The sequence below is a fragment of the Sylvia atricapilla genome, chromosome 9, assembly GCF_009819655.1.
Source record: "Sylvia atricapilla isolate bSylAtr1 chromosome 9, bSylAtr1.pri, whole genome shotgun sequence".
Classification (NCBI taxonomy): domain Eukaryota; kingdom Metazoa; phylum Chordata; class Aves; order Passeriformes; family Sylviidae; genus Sylvia; species Sylvia atricapilla.
Genome location: NC_089148.1, coordinates 3,249,316 through 3,261,896, shown reverse-complemented (window position 1 = coordinate 3,261,896; position 12,581 = coordinate 3,249,316). Strand labels below are relative to the sequence as shown.

At 39.1% G+C, this 12,581-nt stretch overlaps 2 protein-coding genes and 1 long non-coding RNA gene across 3 annotated transcripts in view; all 3 read right to left on the bottom strand.

Moving 5' to 3' along the window:
- The window catches only part of DENND1B (DENN domain containing 1B), a 226,389-nt gene that overhangs the window by 53,564 nt on the left and 160,244 nt on the right, over positions 1 to 12,581 (bottom strand).
- Positions 1 to 12,581, bottom strand: part of LOC136365166 (DENN domain-containing protein 1B-like) — a 42,589-nt gene that overhangs the window by 3,219 nt on the left and 26,789 nt on the right. The window contains exon 8 of the mRNA XM_066325518.1: positions 10,101 to 10,211. Within this exon, the coding sequence (XP_066181615.1) occupies positions 10,101 to 10,211 (111 nt within the window). The remainder of the gene's footprint in view (positions 1 to 10,100; positions 10,212 to 12,581) is intronic.
- Positions 6,848 to 7,231, bottom strand: LOC136365198 (uncharacterized). Its single transcript, XR_010744290.1, has 2 exons — positions 6,959 to 7,231; positions 6,848 to 6,914 (listed from the first exon to the last, which is right to left on the bottom strand). It is a non-coding gene; the product is annotated as an uncharacterized lncRNA (long non-coding RNA).

The window sequence follows — 12,581 nt, the reverse complement described above, 5'->3', positions numbered from 1 at the left end:
GTGTCTGTACAGGAGAACAGCCCAGCAGGCACCTGCCTAAGGCTGCAGGAGGAGACCCTCAAACACAGCACCCAGCACAAGCTCCCAGGCCAAGAAATGAGAGTCTGTTGCTTGACCAAGTGGGGATATCTTCTGCAGAAAGTAATTCCCTACACTATTCAGGCACAAAGGCATCGCTCTGGAGTCTGTCAATTGACTATCCATTCCAAAAGGAATTATCAAGAACTACATTGACCGATGTCATAGAGCACAAAAATCAAACCTGGGACACATTTTCCTAAATTACCTTGAAGTTGTCCTCAGGAGACATTCTCCCAAACTATCCTGAAGTTGTCCTCAAGACCATGTACAACCCTACCTACTTGTCCACTGACAACTGGATATAAACATCAACTGTGATTCCTTTTACAGGTAGGTCTTATATGAAAGGCAAAAGCCTCTGTCCAATAAAAATTGCTGTAAAATTTGTTTTATGTAAACACACATATATATCATTGCACAACTCTGCAGTCTGGGGAAAAATCTTAAATTACAGCAGATGAGTGCTGCAGAGCCTAGTTTTCTCATAATTTCTTAGCTGGTTTGAGGCAACAAATGATGTTGGAACATATCCTCCTATAGTTCACTGCACTAAAAAGATCTACTAGAGCTGTGTTTCTATCCATTAAAAAAGGGGCAGACAGTTTTTAAGTAAAGTTTTTGTCAGCTAAAACTCATTTGCCAACACTGAATAGGACTTCAAATATTTTTGCTTCCATCAATTTTGATTTTTAGACTGTTTTTCTCCATTTCAAAGAATGTCTTTTAGTTAAATAACTTTTATTTTCAAAAATAAGTCTAATTATCTTTTTAAAATTGGTTAAAATTATGTGGGGTTAAACTATATGAACAGCGTGATTCAAACGATTTGAATTAGTTAAAGGCAAAATTTTATTGTTCGATGCTTTAACAAATAAACACAGCTAATTTGAAATCTCTAACATTTGCACTGGGCATAAGAAGCTTTATGTCTTATTCCATCAGTAATAGGTTTACTAATAATACTGAGTACAACTGAAAGTTTCAGTCTGTTTCTGATCTCTCCTGGTAAGATGCTGCAGCCAGAATCAACATGTGAGCTTTCATACCCTGCAAGGAAAGTAATTGCTGTTTCCTCCAGAGTACTCCACTGATCTGCTAAAATAACTTTTATCTTTGCCCCTGCAAAACAAAAATTCTGAAACCACATGCCTGGTGAAAATACAGACTCTCCAAATAACAGGAGACCACATTACAGACTTTGTTTATTGGGTGACAAAAACTGATTACTACCAAATCTCAACAAGACTGAAACAATGTCCAAATTCTAGAGAACGATGAATTACTTTCTACCTTATGGCAATAAGGAGACAGTTGGGAAGGCTGTTGTTCAAAATCTGTGCAGTGATGAACACGAACAGCCAGGAGAAGTTTTAGTTCAAGACTTGATCAAAGAAGGTTTACCTGCTCCTGGGGACACAAAGAGTGCAGCTCATCCCTTCATTCACGTGGATGCATAATTCTGATGTGTGTATCTGCTACCCCAATGCTCACTTCTACCAATGAATCTTTCTGCCAAGGGAAAGACTGGATTGGGACATTTCTGGTCCCTTTTCTGGTGATCTTTTTTCCTTTTCCTCATTTCAGGTCTTGCTAAAACACTGTGACATGCCTGGAGCCACACTACTTCAGCAGAAACGTCTTCTGGAGACTCACAGAAAATACTTATTTGATACCTATTGTTCACATAATTTCAGTGAGTAACATGAAAATACCTGTATCCTGCACAAAAGGTACCTGGCAGTTCCTTTCTATCTATATAAATTACTTTCTTCAAAGCCTTTTCCATAATCAAAGGTAAAAAGAGAGGAAGAACATAGGTGGCAAGATTTGCACACACTGCAATGCACAAACTAGAAAGACAAAAAACTGATTAGCAGAATCTTGTCAGAAAGCCAAAAACAGCAACAGAAGTTAAACAAATGCTAAAGTAAAATTAACCTGTGATTCTACACAACCTTTCAAAATCTACTCTAAGCAACTAAAGAACTACTGTGATAACAGCATTTCCTGAAAAATCGTCAAACACTGTCAATCTCTGTCAACACCATGTCCAGAAATGGGTACTGCTGTGCTCTCTCCCTCCTCCCTCACAGTCCCAATGGGCCAAAGAACTGCTTCCCTCCCACTGCCTTGACCACACATATGTTGAAAGATGCCCAAGATTCTGCTCAGTTTCGTTCTCTCATTTCTCATTAATACCTATAGCAATAAACTGTAGGGGATGGGTCACTGTCTCACCACAATTACAGCAGTCACCATCAGTCTGGACCAACCCCTGTGGCTCCTTCCCCAATACTCCCAGCTCACAAGAATTACTGAGAAACACTTTCTGCTTCCTCAAAGGGGAACAGTTGCACAGGTGAAAGGCGGCCTCTCTTCTACACTATTACAACTCATAAGACAACCAACTTTATTTCTGAGGGGCAAAAACATCTAAATCCTGTTTGATTGAGAATGAGATCAGGCCCCAAACCCGTAACTGATGCTTAACATTTGTGGAGACCTACCTTTCCATCCCCTTCTTGAATGGGGGCAGGGCAGGGGGAAGACTGCTGGGGAGTCAGAGTGGGAAGGGAGCTCTTGCTTTTGCCAGTTTACAAGAGAGTATAAATCTATTCCAAGCTCTAGATACTAAACAGTCAGACTAAATGATAAACTTAGCTCATTCTGCTGGCATGGGTGAGAAATCAGTGAGGAAAAGAAAATTAGCAACAAAAGAGAACAGAATATACTGTCCAAGCCATGATACGCAAAGCCACTTCTATGCAGTTCTTTAATTTAGCTCCTGGCTAATCGTTTTCCATCTGCCATCCCCATAATCTTTAGGAAGAAAAAGAGGGAGGACCTTAAATGAGCCATAATGCATTTTCCTCCTGTTGGCAAGATGAAAATCCAGCTCTCTTTTCGCACAGAAGGAAGAGAGAAAGAGAAATATATTTCCAGTTCACAGATGAAAATTTTAACTTTTCCCCTTCTAAAAATTAAAGATGCAAAAGAAAAGACTTATATTAAAAAACTTATTTTCTCCTGGAATTGCTGATGGTTTTTTTTCCTAGCATTATTCACTTCCTTTTATCATTCTTTCTGGGGGAAGGAAAGGGAAGAGATGAGCGTTATTCATGATTTTGACAGCACTTCATATACAATCAATTTCAGTCTTTTCTTGCAGTTCTTGATTCACAAAGCAGCATTATGGCATCATTCTTGTGCATTAGTTTGGAAGAGAAAAGAGAAGACTGCAGACACGGCTTGTTCCTTGCCTATGGCTCCAGGAGTGACATGTTTCCCAATAATGGAAGCTGAGCAGAAAATAGAATTGAAGTGGTAATAGACAGGTGAGTGCTCAACAAGGAATACCAGTGACATACTGTGCCTACACCAGGGACCCACAGGCGCTTACAGACATAATCAGAGGGATCTATATAACAAAGTAGGTGTGGGTGCAGAGAAAAAACCATGTAGCTTCATTCAGTTACTCAGTATTTTCATACCACAAAGGTTTTCTGTTATTTTTCATAGGCTGAAAATTAAACTCTTGGAAATTAATCATTAGGTTTTATCCCTAACACATTACAGACTGGGATAATAACATGTCTCTTATGATATTCATTTATCCTATAATTAACCTATCTTTCTATCATCTGTTCAAAAATGGCAGTTTCCTCACATTTCTTCATTTCATCTCTGGGTACTCTTGATTTGTTTATTCCCATCTTGACATTCATTTATTCCCTAACTTCTTTATCTCCTCCTCAGTCACAAAATCACAGACCACCACAAATATATGCATCTTTGTGTCCCTTTCCCTGACCATCTCCTTGATACCTCCTTTTCTTCTTCCTTTGTTTTATGAACCATCTCCACAGAGGAAGACCTACCCTCCCAGAAAATGAGAGGGGTTCTGCAAATGTTTCTCACCTCTGAAAAGAGAGCTCCCAGGAAAATCACTTTTATTAACATTTCCTCCTCCAAAGGATCTCCAGGGCATGTTCTTCTGCCACACACTAATTAAGAAGTAGCAGGGAAAAACTTCCTTGTGAACGACTTACTTAAGTCACCTTACTGTAGCAAGAGTAGAGATAACCACCAGTGATGCTACAGCTCATCTTATCATTGGTGAATTGAGAAAAAAAAATAGTGATAAAGCAGTAGCAAGTATGAAAAGGGGAAATCTTGCCATAGCAGCACATCAGAAAGAGGTCTGCAACTACACTCATTCACCCTTCAGCAACTTCTCCTCACTTCTTTTGCTTCACACGGCCACCAAATGACTTCACTGGTACTTTTTGTAGGGGTTGAGACAGTTCTGCGCAACAGAATAGGTGCTCTTCCCCTTTCAGTTCCCCCTCAGCCCAGCCACAAAGGACTCAGTTCCTAAAGGCTTCTTTCAGAGTCCCACAGCAGAGTCCACACTGACTCTACACAGCACTTAGTTTCCTCAGTTTTTACCAAATTGCCAAAACTCATACAAAAAAGAAACAACTTTTCCCCAGACTGAGTCAGTCGTGGAGCTTTCTTTTTCCTGCAAGTGTTGAAAAATTAAATTCTGGTGCTAATTTGTATATCTGTCTGTCTACATGCCTTTTTTTTCTACAGTGTGGATTTTTGAGGTTTGGGATTTAAATCTTTTTTCTAATAAAACCCAGTAATGGAGCTCTTCATGTTTTATGTAGATGGCAGGTAATAGCAATTTCCAACTATTTACTGGCTTTTTCCCTCCCACTCTCATGCAAAGATTTTTTTTTAACCACACATTTCTTTTTCTTTTCACAAATTCTTTCAGCAATTATTTCTCCTAATGTTACACTGTGGCAATGGGGAAACTATTCTAAACTTCAAGACTGAGACATCTCTCCAGATCTGGCTGTATATTCTAACCCCACTGTATTCCACCCTGACTTCCCGCAGCCTCAATGCTGGAAATGTGCTCCCTACAGGTGTCCCAATGGGAATTTAACTGCACCTACAGCAGTTTACACCCTTGCCCAGTTTATCTTAGACTGCCTACACATGAACTATAAAAAAAATATTAAATGCCACTTGTCATTTGCTTCCAGACCAAATGGCCCAAGTGAGGTTATATTCCAAAATTAATTCTAATTATGCTTCTGGGAGCACAGCGAGTATCAGCAGAATATCCATTCTGCCTTGCAAGTTAATGATAAATTCCCATCCATTTCTTGACTTTTAAGAACTAAATTTAGCCCTTGAACACTTCCAGGTCACATAAATTTGAGATACGAATTAAATTTTAAATCTGCAATACTTTTTCCTGAGTGACTATAAATAGTGCGACAAGAGCTGAACAAGACTAATGAGACAAACAGAATAAAGCCAACACTCAGTCCAATTCACTGAGGGCAACTGGAGGCAACTGTAGAAAGCCCTCTTCGCATGGAAACAACAGTACAATGATTCCACAAATGTATTCAGCGCTCCTCCACCACCAAAACAAATAAATCTGTACCTTTTATTGATATTTAGGGCTACCAAAGGAACCCAGAGCCAGCGCCAAGCATAAACCTTTAAGCACCGTGCTCTGACACACGTCAGGTTTGTATTACCCGAAACAAATCCTGGTCAGAGTGGAGGTAACGTTTAGACATTTGCTTTAAAGTGTAGCGTTGCCTCCACCTGCCAGCGCCGGCCGCAGAAGATCCAACCTCGTTAGCATATTCCTGACAGGCTGATGAGAGAGCTCCTGTCAGACACTGGCCAGCCGGGTGCTGGAGATGGAGCACACAGCCCCAGCTGACTAGTTAGGGAGAGACTGCAGAGGTACAATTACAGAGGCATATGACAAGCTTACATGCTTGAGTGACTTGAGAACCGATGACACGGCTTTAAACAGCAATCCTTCCTACCTCCGGTCACAAAACAGCAATAAGTCAACTGATGCACTGTTGTAAAATCATGATTTATTCCTTTGCTTTGAATACATGAGAGTGTGGTATGATGTTCTGGTAGACTACCACAGCAGGTGCACTTGGGGCCAAAACATCTAGGGCCTGCCTCCAGCATGCATAAAGTCAATGCTGCAGCTCAGCCTTCCTGGAAAAGCCAACCCCAGCAGTTCAATAATTTACAGAAAGGCTGAACTAAAGAATTATTTGTACTGAAACTCGTACAGCTCCATGCAACTAATAAGAATACATGCAGATGCAGTGGCGTGTGAGGAAACAGTACTGTGCAAGAACATACAGCCTGACATTTACGAAAGGTCTTCCTTTTGCTGCTAAAGTGCAGTAACTAACAGCCACCTCCGTGAATAGATCAATCCCTTTGTTTCATTCTTCCTTTCGCTTAATCCAAAGCCACATAATTTGTTTCTCTTTCATAGTTTACTGTTCAAAAGCCAGAAATGGCAATTTTTGCTACAAACAGATCTTACATAGCATAATCCTCAGGCTAGCTGAATCCATCTCACACTAACGCTAAGCCTGAAGCAAGCTGTGAGGTTGGTGATAATCACATTATTAAAATGGTTAGAAAGTCAAGCTACTAAAAGAATCAACAGTTAGGGCAAATAATGACCAGAAGCTACATCAAAATGGAGTAGTGGGAAGTTTCCACTTGTATCTTGGTAGTAACTGGAAGGAATAGCAAACAAATATCTACACTGAAGGAATTTTTAAAGGGGATAAACCCACAGAAAATCAATTTAAAGGAAGATCCAAAGAAAACACAACAACTGCAAAAATCTGAAGATAAAACAAAGCCTGCTTGGCTGAAATAAAATACAAACTGAAAAACCCTCAAGACGGGGTTTTTTCCTGGTTTGGTTTGGGTGTTTTTAATTAAAAAACTCTACTCAGCAACTTAAAATAGACAACCTTCTTTTCTCTTGTCTTTTCCTCAACAGTAAAAACCAGACAACCTTCTTTTCTTTTGTTTTCTTCTCAACAGTAAATCCTTTTAAATACAGCATGGCTTTTTGCCCCCTTTTTTCCATACTAGGACTATATTCTTTTACACTTAAATATAATGACAGTATGAAATTAATAGGGCAGAAATGGTAGACAAAGAATTCCTGAACATAAGTGCAGTTTTCCATTCCTGGCCCCCACAAGAAGGGCAAGGAGAAAGTGAACAAGGCCTTGAATTATGCCTTTTGTTATCAGTCAGTGCCCTGAGATAGTGAACCAAAACAGAGCTGATACCTTGAAGGTGACATCACAAGCCAGTCTTCATGAACTGACATAAACACTTGATATTCAGTTAACCCCAAAGATAAGACACAACTCCCTTAACAGAAAGTTATGCTTGATTGCACTATTTTTTAACAAATAACCTTTTCTAGTATCAAGCTGTAATTTAGGAATATTAAAACAGGAACCTTGCAACCGAAAGTACCAGCCTGCTGTGTTTTGTATGCAACAGTAAAACAGCACAAAGCTTGCAAAGGCTGATGTCCAAATACATTCCCATTTGCTTACTGTGTTACATCAAGCAATCCCCACATTAAAGAAATATCTCTTGCCAAAAACACATTTAATCATTCTTGGCAGTTCAATTAAATTCTTACAGGCAATACTGGAAAGTGTTTCATTAACTTTTTAAACTATATTGCTCTGTAAAGAATAAGCCATGCATCACCCCTGCTCTGTTCATGAATGAGATGAGCAAGCAGCACTTTTGTGAACTGAAGCTCTTAATAAGCCAGGTATACTCCTCTGTTTCATCAGAGCCCACTAGCACAAGTGAATATTAACCAATCCTGTGTCAAGAGTGGATCCAACATGATGTGGCAATATGATTTAAGTAATGCTAGTAGACTGAAAAAAAGCGAGGCTGATGTGCTCTCTTGGTTTGGATTTGATCTGCAAGCTACCATTTACATTCACAGCTTGGGGACGCTCTCCAGGACATTCAAACACCACTACAAACATCTGGAAAGTGACATAAATTATTTTCAAGTGAAGACACCAGCAAGATGGCTATTGATTCATGAAAAGATTAGGAACAGCCAAAGTGTAAACAAAGTGGAAGTTTCCTACAACCAGAATATTCTATCTGTTGTTGTGTAATGACTTCCAAAGAGAAATGTGATCATTTAAAAAGGTGATCTAGATCAGCGGAGTCTAATTCTGGTACTTCCTCTTCTCTTGTCACATCACAGCACCAGAGACCAGCTGAGATGTTCAGCCTAACAAAAACTAGTCCTCAGCAGATCCAAATGTTGGGTGATTCTAAATCGTGTCAAGCAGACGGACACGTGCTCACCTGCAGAATGAATCTTCCACAGGCTCAGAGCTGCCATCACAATTTCTATCTCCTCTCTTCTGGAGCAGTAAAACAGGGCTGACTGGGGCATCATTGGAGCTGTGGTTTTTTTATGGTGTGGGTTTTTTCCTTTTTTTTTTTTTTTTTTTTTTTTTCCCCTTCAAATATAGCAAGCTGTGTTTCAGACTGGCAAAGTGAAAAAAAAATCAGATTCCACAGTTTTACTACCACATGGGAGTTTCTGCTAAGACAGGTTCTTTGAAAGGGCTTTCCCTTCAAAATCTATTTGCCCATTCAGGTCTTATTACTATGTTGTAATGCACAATTCCTTTCCTATTCATTTCAGGAAGCGGAAGGGAGCATGGAGAATTTCCATAATAAAATATGGAAATTTCCTAAGAAACAGTAACATCTTCGGTGGCTAAAAAAATCTATCATAGACTAGTAATGTGAAGACTTTATAAATTAATTTATAGTATTTATTTTGCTGGTTTTTAGTTGTTCATGTGGCCTCTGGAAACCCTGTGTTTGCTTCACCTCACTTCCCAGGACTGACTTAGCTGCACACCCTGCAGAGCACTGGGAAAGTGCTGCCTCTGTGCACTGCCCTAACTGCAGGGCTGGTCACAGACCCAGGGACCCAACACCATGCTGCTCAGAAAAACAATAAGGCAATTAAATAATTGCTACTGCACCTAGAATTGTAAAATCTGTCAGCTTTCTATGGCAATTCTGGAACTTCTCTATCTTCAATTCACTTTTGACTCAAAAAAATTGAAAGGACATTTTTGCACTATTTATAATCAAACAATTTTCACTCCTTACAGTACCTGCAAGTCTTTGAAAATAGTAATTTTCAGTACTATATCCAACCTTACCCATGTGTTCATTTACTTGGTAGTGCAATTAGCAGTGCTCAGAAACACAGAATTGATTTTCCACCACAGACAGCATATTAAACAAAATGTTTTATGCAGCATTCTTCAGAAAAATTTAGGTAAATTTAGGTGCTTAATAGGCTAAAAATTCTGCATAAGGATTATACTCTGTGATTAAAACTTGGTTATAAAGTGACAATTTTGTACTGATGCAAAATTGCCTTGGGAGTATTTTCAAAATATAAGGGATTTTAAAAATCTGTAAGGTTCTGTGAAGAGTAAAATAAAAAATGGCATCTGAATATTTAGGTATACCTTCCAAATGAAATGCAACATTCTTTTATTAAGCTGCCTAAGTAGATATAAGGAAGGAAAAGAAACATTTTAATGTCGGCAGTAGCTCAAAACCTTTAATTAAAAAACTGCTATTTGGAGTTGTACATTATTGACAGTCTGAAGAGCTGCTCCAAATCAGAGATATTACAGTGTGCACTCCCAAACCACTCTAACAAAGATGAATCTACCTATTACCAGGTTAGGAGAGCAGCTATTATTAGGGATCCTTGATTTCTTTCAAGTAGCTCCAATGGAATAAGCCACAAGTGAATAATAAAGATCTTATAATAGCCCTTAAGAATTCTTTTTAGGTTAGAAGGCACAGAAATGAACTCGGGAGAGTTAAAGAACTCTCATCTCCTGATAAGAAAAATAATTAACCTGACTTAATGTACCTGAGTAGGTCTTACATAAATCAGACTTTTGTACTTCAAGAGCCAGACTAAAACCATATATTAGAAGAGTATGTAGATATTGTCTTATAAGTACACATGGAACATATCTAAAACCACAAAGGTCTACAGGTCATTTTGTGAAATGTTCGATATATCCTACTTAAAAGGAGATGTGTGAAGTACTTACAGTGCTTAGTTTGCTGGAGGTAATAATGATTCTTCTCTCATGCAACATACTGGCATAAAGTTGCAGCATGTTGTTCACATCCACAGCAACAAAATATTCAGTGAGGTTTCTCTGTTTAAATTAAAAAAAAAAAAAGTTAACAATATAGCAACGGTGGTAGCTAAGTAGAACATTTGATATATATTACTCGTGAACATTTTTGTCTAATTAGTAGGTGGGAAAAAAAATCCAACCCCAAACTATTAAAGAAATCCCTTTGCACCAGAATTTGTGCACTTTAAAAATAATTAACTGGGTTTTAAAGCAAATGAAAAGTTAACTGTGGTGTAAGTTATTAACATTTTGCTCATTTCATTACATTTGTGACTCAGATTTGCCCTTTTGTATTTTCAAATTAAAAATTTAAAAAAAAAAAAAAAAAAAAAAAAAAAAAGATATTGGGTATTATACCAATATCACCATATGCTTTTAAAGTGACCATTACTCCCAGCCCAGGAACAAACCTTTCACCACAGTGATAACTGCTCTGTCACAGCTACAGTAATAAAACTGCTACTTTGCCAGGCTCTCCCAAAGGCAACACATTTTATTCCATTTCAAGTACAGCAAAACAGCTTGTTGAACAACACCAAGCTTTTGCTTGAGCTGTGTGTGCCAGGACATCAAACACCCTGCAGAACTGTGGAAGGTACTGAGTTCTTCCTGCAGCCACCCTTTTCACCCCTGGTAATAATCCCACTGTGGGGTTTAATCAGAGGCAAAGTCACCTCTCATTAGTAGTTTCAGAAATCAGAAAAGTGGGGGGAAAACAGAAAAAGGGTGGGGGGGATCTCTGTGTTCCAGTTGAATGTAAATGTTATTTTTGCAGGGCACAGCACGAGAAACACAAAGGTTCTGAATGAGCTAAAAAAGCTACCAGCAAAATTGCCTGGGAAAACAGCAAATTTCTGTAAACACTGGAGAAAATGTATGAAAATATACTAATACAGCCAATATGCAAAATATTGAATTTCACACATTCGTCATCAGATCTGCAACCAGAACTGCTACTCAGCTCTTCTCAGGGACAACACTGCTGCTGAATGTTCATGTAGGAGGTCTATCAAGGATAGGCCCCAGCAGAAGGACAGACATCAACACTGGAATTTGACACTAACATTATATTCTGGCCGTGGCCAACATACAGCAGCAAGATCACCCAGCCCTGAAGAAACCGCCAGGGCAAGAGGAGTAGGAAAAGCTTCAGAGTAGAGTGACTTCCTTTTTGGGTATATTGACACATTAAACAACAATGAAAAAATATTTGAAAAGACAAACAAACATCAAGTGGTCAATCCAGTTTCCTGCAAATTCATAAACCCATCATTAATTTCAAGACATGGAGTATTAGAGTTATTCTTGGTCCACACTGCATAGAATTTTGGAAGAGACAAAACCCAGAGATTTAGGGCTACAAACACTCCGTTTTAGGAAAAAATGTCGGATCTTTCAAATGTTACTTTTAAGGGGTTGTCAGAGGCTGATGCACCATGGGAATCTCAGTCCAATTTACCTTGGACACCCTCTAACAGTTGGTAACAGTGTGCTGATTCTGTGCTGAAAAAGCTGTGTAAAGGCCCATTCACAATCTTGTACAGACCAATTTATCTCGGGGAGACAGTCACAGTTATTTCTTTGTTAGAGTTGAAAAGTTACTGCCCCTGAAATATGTGAACCTTACAAGAAAATCTAAAAAATTCATTTTATTGCTAATTTCCTGTAATTACCTCATCTCTTCACTCCTTGCATACTCTAACTCCTCATTAGTACCTTACTATTTTGACTCATATTGAAAGAATTAGACTTTTATTACTGGAGTAAACAATAATTATAAAAAGGAATCTTAAAATTATTTTACCTTTCTCAAACCAGAAAAACAAAATCTACACTGGCATCATTGCAAGATCTTTTATCAGCCCCAGGCCCCGCTAGATGCTTTCCCACATTTTCTTCAATTTAAGCTCATAACACACCTTCTAGCCTCCAAAACTGTATTTCAGTAGAACATCAAATAATAAGTTAAGAGATTAAAAAGACAGGCATTCAAAACATTAGTGAAACAGATGAAAATACGCATTTAAAAACTAAGCCCTGTCCTACCCTAGCAACAAGCATCCTCTTGTTTATCCCTCCATCCAGCAACTTCCCCTGGTTTCCTGAGTTGCAACATGGTCCATAGCACCTCCTCAGAGTCCTTCCCAGGCCTCCTCCCTGCTACCAGCACCCTCCTGCTCCTCTCCATCCATGTTCCCAGCTCTGTGTCCTTCCCTGGCCCATCCACTCTGCATGCCCCAACGCCATCATCCACCTGGAACCAGCTCTGGGGCACTGCATGGTTTGGGGAGCCCCCACAGCTTCACTCCTAAGGGGGGCTCCTGTTCAAAAGTGTAAAAACACACCTATACAGCCATAGACAATTCTAGATTTAGAGGCAGGAAGGGG